The sequence below is a fragment of the Mesoplodon bidens genome, assembly GCF_964165515.1.
Source record: "Mesoplodon bidens genome assembly, chromosome: 12".
NCBI classification, from domain to species: Eukaryota; Metazoa; Chordata; class Mammalia; order Artiodactyla; family Ziphiidae; genus Mesoplodon; species Mesoplodon bidens.
Window position 1 is genome coordinate 10,013,660 of NC_138168.1, and position 15,511 is coordinate 10,029,170.

The following is a 15,511-nucleotide window of genomic DNA, read 5'->3' on the forward strand; positions in this document are numbered from 1 at the left end:
TATCAGTGCGTAAAGTACTGATTATCAGAAGAGTCCTGGTTTGGCTACCTTGCCATGTGACCTTGAAATAATCCCTTAACCCTGCTGAGCCTCAGTTTACCCATCTATAAAGAGGGGAAGGCCACTGTTCCCCCTTCCTCCCAGACTTACTGTGGAGATCAAATGGGAGAATGTAAGTGAAACACTTTGGGAACTCTAAAATACCCCACGTATATGAAATTCATCAAGGGGAAACAACATTCCCTTTAGAACTGATATCTAAAAATACAGCTGTTGTAAGTATTTCAAAGATATTGATTGGTTACTCTAAAGTTTTAAAAATAATGAGAGAGATGGAAATTGCCTTAATTACGGAGACATAATCCAAACAACAAAAGCATGTGATCTTCATATCTGGAGCAACATTCAGAATTTCTGAGAAGATTGTCCTTTTCTTTTGACCTTTGAAGTTCTCTTTCTCATGTGCTTTCTACAGGCTTTCAAGGTAGATTATTCATAGGATTTTTTAAGGATCAACTTTTGAGCTTTTATTTTATAGAATAGTTGGAGATTATTTATATTTGTGAACATTTCTCCCTTATAAAGGACATCTTAGAAATAATTTAATAGTTTTACTTCTGCTTGCACCTTTTAACCTGCTGATATTCTTCTGCATTTCTTACTTTAAAAATATATTTATATTCAGTCAAAAATCTTGATTCTAAAGATTAAGGCATCTTTACTAAGAATAACGTATTACCAATTTTTAGAAAATAAAAAGCACATTTTAACTTAACAGCAAACATATACTACTGGGTGATGATTTTTCTAGGCCAGGTGTATAGCTAAATTGTTTATAATTTTATGCCTTTGCACGTGTGGTATAGAAAATCTACCAACTTGTATGCATATGTGAGTGTGCACACACATGTAATAATCTCGACGGGAGATACACAGGTAGTAAAAATAAATTTAAAAATTACTGTTTCCCATTCCCTGAGAAGGAAGAAAGCTAGATGATTTGCAAGTTCCCTTTAAAAATATAGTTAATTCATAACTAAATCGTAAGAGTAGATTTTTTTCCATTGACACCAAAGCTCTTTACTATAGTGAAGGATTAGAGAAATTGCTGCCAGCCTGATTTTATTAACATATTTATCTCATTGCATGATGTGTGGTAAACTTGAGGACTATGTGAAAGCATAGTTGTGACTAAGTGAAAATAATAGAAGATTTTTGCCCCTGGTTATTCTATTTCATTTTATTATATTAACCTAGCCAAATCCACATACCATATACAGGAATAGGATATGATGGTAAATGCAGGGAATGGAAAGCCCAGAAACAGAGCCAGGCAACTGCTTTGGAGGGTTGCTGTTTTTCTAATCTGTTTTTCTCTGGGGAGAGGAGGTGGTTAGAGCAGACCTTGAAGGAATGTTTCTTCCATCCAGTGGCATGGCTCAGCCAGCAAGGGCATTCTGTGGGTTGAAAACTTTATAGATTGACTGAAGTGCATTCTATTCAATTAACAAAGAATTAAAAAAATAATTAGTGTGGTCCACAACCATTCCTAACTTGAATCTGTTTCCTAGTGCTTTCTTGAAATGTCGCCAATGATCAGAAAATTCCCCTGTCCCTGGAAGAGAGATTTATTAGCATTGGCGTTGGGGAAGTTCATGGTTGGCCCCAGTACTGTATGAAACAGAATCACAAAGGCAGAGTTTCTTACCATCTCAGATCCAAACTTCAGAGGAATCTGAGCACAAACTATTAGGTTTGATTAACATTGTTTCTTTCTCCTGTTGTTGTTAAAGTGGGCTTAATGTAATTACTAAAACAATGCTGTACATGTAAATGAACTTTAAGTCTTGAAAGAACTTTTGGTTGTCACTGTTAGTGTTTACAGAGCGGAAACCTGCTCTTATAAACCTCGAAATGAATAATGCCCATTTTAATTCAGAGATTTACCACAAGTGAATGAAAATTTCAGTTTGGGAATAATACAGTTCTTTTATTTTTAAGTGTGTTTTTTGGCTATGGAAAAGGTGATTTTTTCAGAATTTCCTTTGTTTCAGTTGCCATAGCAACTCTCCAGTGTCCTACACATGAATAGCTTCTTATACGTCAAACCAAGCTAACTCAGCTGACATTCTGTTACAATGAGGTTTTTAGCACATCACAGGAATTCTGCAAGATGTTGAGTGACATGGGGCCCCTCCAAGATGGACTAACTAAGGCCTCTATATTATCCTAGATTTACTGCTGTCTCATAATTTGAAAAATCATACATTCTGGGTATGACAACTCTGATGTTTCCAGGGAACTTTAGCACAATCACCAAACAGTAATTCATAGTTTCTTTTCTGCAAATCAATGGCTTATCAGAGAAAAATCTATATTGCATCAGAGAGGTGACACTTACGGAAGAAATCTCACCCGGGCTTTGAGGCTGAAGGTCCATTTAATTGTTTAGGCGTTTTATAGAACTATGTGCTGCTTAAAGTAGTTAAGTTAACTGATCAATAGTGAACTTTGTCCTCTGGAACGGTGACTCCAAGTCGTTGGTTGTAAATCAAGTGTGTTTCCACACGAAGGTTATCCAGAGCAGGTCTCCTGTATTCTGCTGTGGAAAGTTGGATGACTTTGAGCTGAGCTCTAACGGAAAAGACAAATTGATTTAGAAGAGGGTTTACATTACATTTTCAATTTAACTTCTATTTTTGAAAGTGGTATGTGAAACTCAATGAAAGCCGGCTGGAACAATCTATAAGGTGAAAATAGAGTTTCATTTCATAATGATTAATATTTCAGTTATCACCATTGGCTAATTTGTGTATAATTATATTTGAATTGGATGACGATTTGCTTTTTAGAAAGCAAATGGAAAAGAGCTAAGGAAATGTAGGAAAGTTACTTAAATGAGGCCTTAGTTCTTTGGCCTCATCTGTGGAAAAAGTAGAATCAACCCCTTGTGGATGTTCAGATCATGAGAAATGCACCTGTCTAATTACTTGTTCCAGCAGCACAGAGATGCATGCACGCAGGCACCAGAAATGATGCCTTTTGAATATATGTATGTTCTGTAATCAGATCAGAAATACTGAGTATCAAAATTTCAAAAACTGATGAATTTTGTTTGTTTAAATTTATGACAGAAAAGCATTGTTATTCCTTGCATCTATCCTGGTACTATACTGGGCAGAACAGAGTAGAAGGGAGAACTATTGAGAAGGAATCAAAGGAATAGAGATGAAGGCATGCCGTCATTGCAGAAGATGACTTGTTTGAAACGATTGCCGGAAATTCTATTCCCAGAGGTAAAAGTAATATGCAAAGTGCAGGCATATGGTTCAGAACAGCAGAAAACAAGTACCATGAGATTAAATTATTGAAAACAACGTCACTTAGGTAAAAAACATGAACAAACCCAAGTGTCATAAAACATATATTTGTAAGTCTTGGGGCAAAGGGAGAGGAGGGGCTCTAAACGGGGGAGCCTCTGCTGGTGCAGAAGTGGGTCCCCATTTGGGGAAAGGTTGAGACAAAGTGGCAAAAAGTCTCCTGGAGTTGGTTTCTGCTCACTGCCACTGTTTCTATGTCTTCCCCTTTTGAAGAATGGTAACCTTTGCTGGACAGAGGCTATATACTGGTCTTCTTACATCTTTCTTATTCCTCTCTCTCTTTCCTCTTCCTTCCCAGGTACACTAAAAAGAGACTCCCTCGCAAACCCAATCCAAGCCAAATAATCTCTTTCTGTAGCTACTGGTGTCTGAAGTTCCGTAGTTTGAGGACAAAACCTACAATTCCATATATTAAACCAAAGCAAATGCCTGGCTAGGTAACACTTGGGTCAAACCTCATTCACAGGAAAATGTGATCAACGCTTGAAGAAGAAGCAAGCATTGAGAGCCATTTTCTTTTGACGCAGGATAGAGGGGAGGAGACAGCGGTGAACAATCCCACTCACGTTATGGGACGGAAGGGGTGTGATGAGAGACTTCAGTCAACTTCTCCGTTCTCCGAGGGTCAGCCTTGGGCACGTGCCACTACCTAAAGAGTGACTTGTTGTGTGTGGCCATAGACCCATGCGATATAGAAACCATCACACCATGCCACACAGCGTCCCTGTGTCCGCCAATTTTGACCAGCTTTGCTTTAATCACACTGGCCTTTATTTCACCACACCTGTCTCTCATTTCAGAGTGAAATCGAGTGTGAGGGTTCCTTCCCACACTGACCAAACAACTTCCAAATAAATGCCCCCAAATGAGAAAAGAGTAGAGAATTGTGGAGGAATTAGGATCACAGAGGATATTGAAAAGATTTTTAGAAAGCATCAGGGCTCAGGCACATCTCCAGATACTCCAATTTAATTGATCTGGGTATGGCCGACTCTTTAGCTCTCTGGGTGATTCTGTGTATCTGATCAGATCCAGTCCAATTATTGCGTTGATGAGGGCCCCAGGGCCCCAGGAGTTGATGGCCTGCTCACCAGGTCCCCAGACCAGCTTGGCCATTTGGCAGCCTGCCAGTCATATCACAGGGTGAATTCAACTGCTGCTTTTTTTGTAAGTTAATATTTGGCCAAGCCAAGTCTCCATATTTTAAAACTTCAAGGGTTATAGGTCTGATAAAATAGACTTGTCACGAGTACATCATATTCTCAAGATTCTTGGGTGTAATGCAACAGCTTGAAAACCCAACTCCCCCGCTCTTTGGAGAAAAAAGGTTTTTCAGTGCATTTGACAACAGTATAAACTTAAATTTAGGATTATTTTTATCAAATTGACTGTTTGACATAACAAGAAACCCATTGAAGCAGTTTACCTTTTCAATCTTGGCTTCTGATTTGAGGTGTCTTTTTTTCTTTCTTTGGATTCCTTATTTCTTTGTCATGAACATGCAATGTTGCAGTGCCAGTGCCTGCCAGTAATGCCTTTATGCGCGAGGCAGAAACTATAATTTTTTGAGGATTTTTTTCTGTGATTGAGAATTTACTTAGTGTTCACTTGAATTAGTGTTGTCATGCCATTAACTGGAACTCAGGAATATTTTTCAGCTAATATTTTATTTGAATCTTAAAAAGTGGTTTTACAGATTCTTTCCAGGATGTTGGCAAACCTTGCAAAGGCCTTTACTGCAGTTTTACTAATATTTTGTCCTAGCGTTCCAGGTCTTGAGAGTGTTAACATAGTTGATTGAAATCCATGGGAATACATGTCTCGTGAGCTAGGCTCCTTTTTTTTGTAGCCCAGAAGTATCTTTGTGAATGTATTTTTGCTTCAAGCACAGTTCCCTTCCTATTATTTTCTCACAGTGAAATCATTAGCCTGTGTTTGTGAGATTGATGTCGTGTTGCCATGGAAATAAACAATGTCACAAATTCGGTGCTATAGAAAGTAGGGAGAAAAACAGGCTGAGAAGCATAACCTTTGGGAAAACTAGAAACTAAAATTATTGTTTGTAAATTACTCCAGTGTTAATTTGGAAGATAATTCCCATGTTCTAAGCTAACTTTTTCTTATACTTTTCGGGAATGTTATTAATGCAGCTTGTTAGCTCACTTAATTTCAGAATCCCTTTCAAGTACTTTCAAGTATTATTTCACAACAGTTGTTGCTAACTGCAACTTAGGAAATTTAAGTGAAGAGGCACATATGAAAAAGGATGTAGTGTATATCAAGCAAAGGAAACATGCTGCAGATTTAAAACTTAGAGACCAGTAGTTGGGCTATCGATGATCAAAACAAAATAAAAATTAAAAAACAAACCAACAACCAAGTCAAACCAAACCAAACCCAACCCAACCAAAGAAACAGTTTGTTTATATTCCTGTAAATAGAGAAGATGTAAAGATGTGTGACCATTTAAGTAGCAAATACAATTAAAGAAGACCTTCAAATAAAGATTAGCCTCAAGTACTGGGGGAAAGAAGTCAGTATGTTCTTGAAAATAAATATTCTAGGTTGCAGTGAAATATGTAACTAATTTCCCTCCAGAGATGAGATGTCCTGTCAGCAGTTGAAGTTATTTATAATGGAGTTAGAATTTTCCATTTTATCTTGGGGTCTGGTAGGATGCCCAGCTCCCACTTTATTTATTTTTCCCTCTGTAATCTACCATATATGATAGGTTTTTGTCCACTAAGATTTCTTTTTCATTTACTGTTATCTTTATGTACTGAAATTTAAATAATTATGAGTATTTTAAAGATTCATTTTTACTCTGATTCAAGTGAAATAACAGTCTTCAACATTCTTGTAGCAGCATTATATATCATTTTCTTGAATACACAACAATTACTGGTAAAATGTATGCTGTAGAAGCAGATAGTTTTATATTTATGTCATACTGTGGCATAAACCCTAGTAAAGGTAGCCAATATAAAGCGACCTGTATATTTATTGTACATTTAAATTATGGAAAGTTAGGGTTTTATTGGTAGACATCTGTGTCTCCTATTAAGTCAAGGTTGCTGTATTTTTCCATTTGGGTTGTACTTTTTTTTAAAAATGAGAGAGCCAAAATTTAGCAGCAAGCATTTTTGATTGGCTAGAACAAGTGGTGTGTTTTATTTTGATGACTAATTGCTTTTAGATTTTCCAGAAGAATTGGTGGTTTTTAGTTTCCTTAGGGTTAAGCTATAATTGAAATTTTGCATTTCTGCTTTTTTAGCTTTGTGAACAAATAGAATTTCCCCCCCCCAAAAAAAGATTGTTGGAATTAAGATTTGCAAGTGATATGAGATTGTTGGAGTTATTGGAAGTGGTATGTTGAAACTGAGCTTATTTAAATAAGATAAGAGAGGAAAAGATGATGGTGAAGAAATAAAGATTTTTGTGCACAATAAGGAGAACTGAACTGTAAAATTTGAGGATTTAGATGCTTCTTTTCCTTTGGAATTTTTTTTTTAGGCACGTACTTCATCATATTTCGATGCCATTCTTGTCCTGAAGGACATTTCAATCTGATTGGATATACGGGGGTCAGGGTGATAGGCAGGAATCAGGTATAATTCTAAAGGTTAATCCCATCTTCTGTTCCACTGACAGAATAGGACAGACAGCTTAGAAGGAAGAAATGGGCAACATTAGGCAAATTGACTCCAGCAAATCAGGATGTCTAATAAGATGAAGGAGTATTTACATGTATAGTAGACATTAAAAAAATGATCCCCCTTTCATTTCTATTCTAGAGCGTGGTTCACCTCAGGATTTGATTACTAAAGATATCACCGACACATCGATTGGCGCTTACTGGACGTCTGCTCCAGGAATGGTTCGCGGTTACAGGGTCTCTTGGAAATCGCTGTATGATGATATTGAGACTGGAGAGAAGAGTCTTCCTGGAGATGCAATTCATACTGTGATAGAAAATCTGCAGCCAGAGACCAAATACAGAGTTTCAGTATTTGCAACTTACAGTAGCGGAGAAGGAGAACCTTTGAGTGGAGAAGCCACAACTGAATGTAGGTAACAGTCCGAGGGGGTTTGAGTGTGTTGGTGCTACCTAATAGCTATCAGCTCGTGATGACCACTTGCATTTTTTCCTTATATGACAAATGGGGACTAAAAAAGTAGGACCTTTAATGAATGTGGTTTAAATTCAGGTTTGTTTTATATCTAAAATTATATCAAAGTCTGAAATATTGAATCCCTTCCAAGTACCTACACAGTTGACCCTTGAACAATGTGAGGGTTAATCTGAGTATAATTTATAGTCGGCTCTGCTTATCTGAGCTTCCTCTGCATCTCAGGAAAAAACCAACCTCAGATCATGTAGTCCTGTAGCATTTGCTAGTGAAAAAAATCCGTGTATAAGTGGACCCTCGAAGTTCAAACCTTCATTGTTCAAAGGTGAACTGTGTTTGTCTCTCTCTCAGTCTCTCTCTCTCTCTCTCTTTTTTCTGGTGGAAAGATCAACTAGATAAGAAGCTCAGCTAGTATAAAGATCAGAAGCTATGGAGACAAAGAAAATTCAGGCACATTTATAACTATATCACCTTGGGCAAGTTCTTGAACCTTCTTTGAGCCTCAGTTTCCTAATGTGTAGAATGCAGCCTCAGATTGTCTTGAGGATTAAATGAAATAACAGTGGGCAAAGCACCAAGCATAGTGCCTAGCTACTTAGAGAAGGTTGATGAATGATGTGGCTATTGGGACTATGATTGTTATACACCCAAGACTAATCCTAGATTATTTTTACTATGTTTGGGGAGGCTAAATCAAGTCTACTCAGGTTTCTGGAGGCTAAAATTTACCTTAATCTCATTAATATTCTTTCTTGTGAAAAATTTTGAATCACCCTCTCATCATTTATTACCAGGTGGCTAGTGAGAGGCATGTCGGTATTTCTTAATTGTCTTTCCTAAAAAGTAATTTGTTAAGGATGGGCATTTCTAAGTATTTATAGGAGAGAAGTTTATTCCTATTGTTTGGGAGGATTTTAGGAAAAGGGGAAAGATTGGGGCACCCCTTCATTTCCTTTTATTAGAAAGAATTGGAGGAAAGGGGTGGTTTTTCTGCCAAAGGGAGAGAAAGGGAAACGCCATGAGCAATTTCAATGAAGTCCTGTATCCTGATTTTAGGTTGTCCTTAAATGAAAATCTTTTGGTCTGAGTTCTCTGAGGAATTCATCTTTTTTTTTTTTTTTTTTAATCACTGGCAAAATCAGTTGGATATGTTTAAGCTTAAATCTGTGTCAAAATTAACCAGATTAAAAAAATCAAACTCCTTATAGGAGATTTAAATACAAGAAAAGGCATATTTCTCAGATAATCACATGATTGGTTTCCATGGTAGTGATTGAAATTTTGTGTCTGAATATATGGTCTGATATAGTTTAAGAAGCTGGCCCAAATTCATCTCTATTTCTGGTAAATGTTCACTTGTAAAGAGAAGCCGTGTTGTAAACTTAGGCCACATATGACACCTCTAGCTAAATTTATTTGTAGGAGTGAAGATACAATTCACATGGCTGAGAAATTATCAACATTTATATATTTAGAGGGAAACTTTTTCCAAAGATTCTCCCCCATCATTTCTTCTTGTGAAAAGATTGAATCCTCAGATATTTATTTGGGATTTAAAATCTCCCCAAGGATATGTTTTCGTCCAAAGCAAGTATGTCAGCAGAAATCCTAGATAAACCTTTATCTCTAAGAAGCTGAGCATCTAAGAAATTTTCACTATTTCTTGGCTAATTGATTGATTTAAAGGTGAGTGAACAGAAAAGCCTCTTTTGAACTATGAGCAGACTAGGCAGCAATGAAAGTACATTTTCTAGAGGGTATGCCAGCTGCTCAAACAGCTAGGCAAGTAGGATGGAAGACAGGAACCTTTCTTTGTTCTACTGCCATTTTGTTGTTGTGTTTTGCTTTGCTCTCTTTGTGTAAAGTGAGGTAGTTTAGAAAGTACTTTGAGAAATCTGAGTCAGGCGTAGTATATTCAGGTGGTGGATGAGTCCTAAATGGTGCGGATAACTGGGTCGAGTCACTGGGTCATGCTCTTAGAGTTTCTTATAAACTTCCAAGTAGACATTTTGGAAATATTTTCAGGAAATATTTTCTGTTTTCACCTGACACTCAGAGACATGGTATGCAGACTGTTGATACAATGAAAACCATGAATTGTGGCTAGAAAGCCAGCAGATGGGAAACTTTCTACTGGCCCTGCAATTATGGCAGCTGGTTTAGCAGAGGTACAGTGGGTGTTGGAAAGCATCTTGTGAGAGTTACTAAAACATGAAAAGAACTTAGAGTGAGAGTATTAACAGCATTTTATAGCGTGTGGCATACCTATGAACGGAGTGAAAAATCTTGCTTTTTCCTTATGAGAAGCCAACAAGGATTTTTTTCCCTCCTTAAAATCCAAAGTTTCCCATTAAAGCTAAGATGAGAGGAGTTGGACTTTATTTAGCTTCAATTCCTCTATTTTAAAGAATTAATTAAAAATCAGGAATACAATTGAGATCCTTGAAGCATTTCAAGGTAGGAAGTACAATATTTGACTGTTTTAACATATTTAAATTGGGGAATATTTTAAAGTTTGGGATCCCACTCTTTTGGGGACATAGGTTTCTTTTTAGATCAATACTCATAAGATTTAAATGTCCATTTTTCTCAATTCTGAGTTGTATGAAATTGGTTTGAGAAATCTGTGTAAGGGAGAGATGTCCTTTTCCACTGAACAAAAGATGAAGAGATGGAAACAAGAGGTCAGAAAACATACTTTAGCAGAACTCTTTCTAGAAAAGTGTTAGACACACGTTGTGTTATTCAACATTTGTAACAAATAGATTGTTCTGTGTCCTATTCTTTCCCATACTCTTTCCAAAATCCTATGTAAGGTCTTTACAGTTTTTGTTTGAAAATATATATTTTTTCTTTTAATAGTTCACTTACCTGGAGAATAGTAATGGAGAATTGAGGATTAGCTAAATAAATTTTAATACTTCCAGAAAGTAATGGAATTGGCTGAGAATTCTCTTACTTTCTTTAAACCCTAAAATTAAAAAATTGCAACCAATATACTCTTAGTTGAAATTATACTTGCATCTTTCAGAAAACTAATTTATATCCATATATTGAATTTCTTTACCTATTTTGTCATTCTTACCTTTGCCCTCTGTACATAACATATCTTTTGCTTATATGGCTGCTGTCAAGATTTTCTTTTTATACTGATTTTAAGTAATTTGCTTATGATGTGTGTTGGTGTAATTTCTTCATGTTTCTTGTGCTTCGGGTTCACTGAGATAGTTGGATCCGTGGGTTTATAGTTTTATAAAATTTGAAAATATTCAGGCCATTATTTCTTCAAATATTTTATTTATTGCCCCCCACTTTCTTCAGATACTCTGGTTCTACATGTACTCATCTGCTTGAAGTTATCACAAAGCTCACTCCTGTGCTGTTCAGTTTGTCAATCTTTTCTTGTGTTTCATTTTATTTTTATTTATTTATTTTAAAAAATATTTATTTATTTAATTTACTTATTTGGTTGCACCAGGTCTTAGTTGCAGCACGTGGGCTCCTTAGATGTGGCACGTGAACTCTTAGTTGCGGCATGCATGTGGGATCTAGTTTCCTGACCAGGGATCAAAGCCAGGCCCCCTGCACTGAGAGCGCGGAGTCTTATGCACTGCACCACCAGGGAAGTCCCTTGTGTTTCATTTTAGATAGTTTCTATTATCATGTCATCAAGTTCGCTAATTTTTCCCCTGCAAATTCTAATCTGCTCTTAATACCACCCTGTGCATGTTTCATCTTAGACATTGTATTTTTCACCTCTAGAAGTTTGGTTTGAGTCTTTCTTATTTGTTCTATGTGTTTATGTAACTTGCTTAACATTTCTTCTACCATTATTAGCATATGGAATATAGTTATTATAGCTGTTTTAAGGTCCCTTTTGAATAATTCTGTCATATGCATTATTTGTAGTGCCGTTTCTATGAGCAGAATTTGGTTTCTGGTGAGAGCTCTTTTCCTGGCTTGCAGATGGATATCTTCTATGTCCTCACATGGCCTCAGTCTATGCATATTGCGGGGGAGCGGGGGAGACAGAGAGAGAGAGAGAGAGAGAGAGAGAAGGAAATCGAGCTCTCCGGTGTCTCCTCGTTCTCTTATAAGTATTCCAATTCATCAGGTTAGGGTCCTACCTTTAGAACCTCAGTTAACCCTAATTACCTCCCTAAAGGTCCACATTGGAGGTTAAGGCTTTAACATATGAATTTTGGGGAGACACAGTCATTCAGTCCATAACATGGGTAATTTATTTTTCTTTCTTTGAATTCCTGGTAATTTTTATTAGAAGCCAGACATTATGAATTTTACTTTGTTGTGTGTCAGATATTTTTATGTTCTTATAAATATCCTTAAGCCTTGCAGCTAACTCACTTGGAAACAGTTTGATATTTTTGAAGCTTTCTTTAAAACTCTGTTAGAGCTAGACCAGAGAAACCTCTAGTTTAGGGCTAATTTTGCTCCACTACTGGGGCAATAACCTCCTTAGTATTCTACATGATGCTCTGAGAATTTTGAGGTTTTTTACTCTGGCGAGGGGGAACATTTCTGGCCCTGCATAAACTTCAGGAATTGTTCCCTCTGCTCTTTTTAGGTGGTTCTTTCTCTGGTTTTGGGTAGTTTCCTCATTCATATGCACTGAGTAGTCCTGGGCTGAAGACTCAAGGAGGAACTTTTGCTGATTTGGGGAGCTTTTTCTCTGTAACACCATTTCTACAGGACTTTGCTCTGCCAGTTCTAAGTGCCTTGGTCTCCCCAGACTCACAAAGCTACCTCCTCAATTAAGGATGCTTCATCTGGGTACCCTCTTCCTGTACTGGGGCTGGAAAGTCTCTCCAAGCAATAAGTCAGGGCAACGATCGAGCTCCTTCTCATTTGTTTCTCTTCTCTCAGGGACCATGGTCTTGTGCTGCCTGATGTTCAATGTCTGAAAAATGTTGATATATATGTATACATACATATTTTAAAGTTTTTCAGGTTTTTTAGAGTTGTTTCAAGTGGTTCTTGCCTGTTTGAACATGAAAATTTCTTTTGGAATCAAAAACGATTCTTTGCAGTGTTTCCTTCAGCTTAGTCTCTCTCTCTAGAAGATACTTATGACCTTTGAATGCTGAGAATACTGAACTGAATGAAATGATCCTGCTTATAAGCTCAATTATGTAAAGAAGAGGGATGTACTGGCTCTTTGTGGATGTTGGGTGACCTGTTTCTGATACAGTTATTAATAAGATATAATTTAATAAATAACATTTATTGTCTATTAATCAAAACCTTCTTACATACAGTGCTTTCTAAAGCTACTCAGTGTATACTAATTTATCTCCAGAGCCCCTGAGATTTTTTGTTTTGTTTTGTTTTTTGTTTTTTGCGGTACGCGGGCCTCTCACTGTTGTGGCCTCTCCCGTTGTGGAGCACAGGCTCCGGACGCGCAGGCTCAGCGGCCATGGCTCACGGGCCCAGCCGCTCCGTGGCATGTGGGATTCTCCCGGACCGGGGCACGAACTCGTGTCCCCTGCATCGGCAGGCGGACTCTCAACCACTGCGCCACCAGGGAAGCCCCCCTGAGATATTTTTATGTGTCTGTTTCCTGTTCCTTTGTGCTGATAGTCTTACATGTTCACGGAAGTCACAAAGGGTGGTGTTAACTGCAGTCGCTCTGGCTGGTCACTTATGCATTGTTCTTTCTTCTGAAAAGAGTCAAGGAATATTTCTGACCCTGTGTTCATGATTTTTAGTATTCTGCACACTGTAATTTCTATAGGAATTCTTTACAGATGGAAATGTAATAAAAATTCTAAAAGCTCATCTCCAGAAATGGGTGTTTTCTTTACTAAAGTCTCTGGAATGCAAATACGAAATCCTTGCAATATGAATTCCCATTTTTTAGTTATTAGCCAGATAAAGAGAAAACATCTCACTGTGACCTCACTGAGATTAGGCTCACACGCCATCTTGAACTTAGGAGAGCTCACAATGCCTAGTAAAGGAATCGTGTACGTATTTAAGAAACCACACATAGCGTCTTGTCACATAAATGGGGAGGCGGACATAAATATTTCCTTTCAACACAGTATACATTGTAATCTTCCTTTCATCTCACAGTATCCGATGATTCGAAAACCTTGAAAGTGGATGAAGAAACAGAAAACACAATGAGGGTTACCTGGAAACCAGCACCTGGGAAAGTTGTCAACTACCGTGTTGTGTATCGCCCCCGTGTGGGCGGGAGACAGATGGTTGCCAAAGTGTCACCCACTGTCACCTCAACAATGTTAAAGCGACTTCAGCCCCAGACCACGTATGACATCACGGTTCTCCCAGTTTACAAGACAGGAGAAGGAAAGCTTAGGCAAGGTTCAGGAACAACAGGTATAAAACCATAATAATTTTTTTGGGAAAGTGTGTAATATTTTGAAGGGAGATTTTAATACATCTACTTCATTTGTAAATGTCTAAAATGGAGTCTGTAATAAATTATACTATAATAGTTAGGTAGGATGCCTAATTAGCATATGATTTTTACCAGTCTAGTTCCTGGTAAAATGATTCTACATATTAATGTTCTAACGCTAATCTAATCTTCTGAATTGTGAGTACTATTTGTGCCTCCACTTGGGTAGCACTCGATTATTCTGATTTTTATTGGGTATTATAGCTTGTGCTTTCTGACTTAATCCTTTTTATAAATGTATATTTTGAAGTATTTTGTTTGTGATGATTGTCATGTATATCACTTAGATATTTTGAATTCAACTTATTATTATAGGGGCTAAAAAGACCCCCCAAAGCCTAGGCTTATGGACAATATTTTAACATCTATTATCTTTACAGCTTCTCGATTTAAATCACCCAGAAACCTCAAAACATCTGACCCAACCATGTCTAGCTTCCGGGTGACTTGGGAGCCTGCGCCTGGGGAGGTCAAGGGTTACAAGGTTACATTTCACCCCACGGGAGATGACAGAAGACTGGGGGAGTTAGTGGTTGGACCATATGACAACACAGTTGTTTTGGAAGAACTTAGGTAGGAATGAACTCTATTCCATTTTTGTTAACACATTGTACCTTCCACACATGACAACGTATGTGTCTGTTTGCCGGCAGAGTATTTAAAATCAGCCAAAGTTGCTTTCTCACTCTTGGTGCTGCTGAAGTTGAGGTTAGGGTTCAGAGACACAAATTTAGGCCTGAGCAGTTGTACTCTCTTAATGACTTGTTATTAAGTGATCAGGGATGGTGTTTTTTCAGTAACACCCTGCTTTTTAAAAATTAACATCCACATGGCACGATTTCACCAAAAGCAGTTTATCACCAGCCAGCCTTATGGAAATGTAGGAGTCCCCATGCCTTCTGGGAAGGCCCAGGTGACTGACACTGAGATGCGAGTGTGCATCCTCTCCCAGGGTGGGCTGCAGGAGTCAGGGGGCAGGGCTTTGCTCTTGGGCTCAGCTGGGAGGATGGGGGAAGGGGGGCTGATGCAAGCTCTTGCTGCAGGCTGTGTGGTGGGAAAGAAGGAGGTTTGAGTTGGAACAGCAGCATTCTTCACAGTAAAAAGAACAGGCTGCTGTGCATTGCCTGGTGGAAAGTTGGTTTGTTTCAAAGATTCATTCAACAATATTGAACTCTGTATAAATGCTTGATATTTACTTTTATCGGGATAGGGAGGATGAAATTTATTGAGCCTCCTATGTGCCAAGCGCTGTGCTAGGTGCTTTATGTTCCCTTGCAAGTACAACATTTAAATTGTTTTCTTAAAGCCCATCACTTAGAAGCAATAAGAGTGAAAGCCCGATCTTTCCCTGACTTGCTCAGTGGGAAGGTGGGGATTCTACATCTAATGGAAAGGCGAGGTGGAAACTGGTGCCGTGAACCCCTAGTATTCTCTAGAGTGCTTGTGGGCTAGTTTCCCTTGATACCTTATAGTGTGGGCTTAAACTGGAATGTGATGGAAATTAGTTTCCTTCTTCTGCAATGTTATGTATTATAAGTTCCTCTGAATGAAAGTTTGTA

The 15,511-nt window shown here is 37.9% G+C and overlaps 1 protein-coding gene across 4 annotated transcripts in view; it reads left to right on the top strand.

The window, feature by feature from the left end:
* The window catches only part of COL12A1 (collagen type XII alpha 1 chain), a 114,937-nt gene that overhangs the window by 27,806 nt on the left and 71,620 nt on the right, over positions 1–15,511 (top strand). For 3 of the 4 annotated variants that reach the window (XM_081250402.1, XM_081250403.1, XM_081250404.1), the window contains exons 14-16: positions 7,175–7,447; positions 13,604–13,870; positions 14,333–14,525. The exons of the other annotated variant lie outside the window; for it this stretch is intronic. In XM_081250402.1, the coding sequence (XP_081106528.1) occupies positions 7,175–7,447; positions 13,604–13,870; positions 14,333–14,525 (733 nt within the window). The remainder of the gene's footprint in view (positions 1–7,174; positions 7,448–13,603; positions 13,871–14,332; positions 14,526–15,511) is intronic. 4 annotated transcript variants of the gene reach the window in all.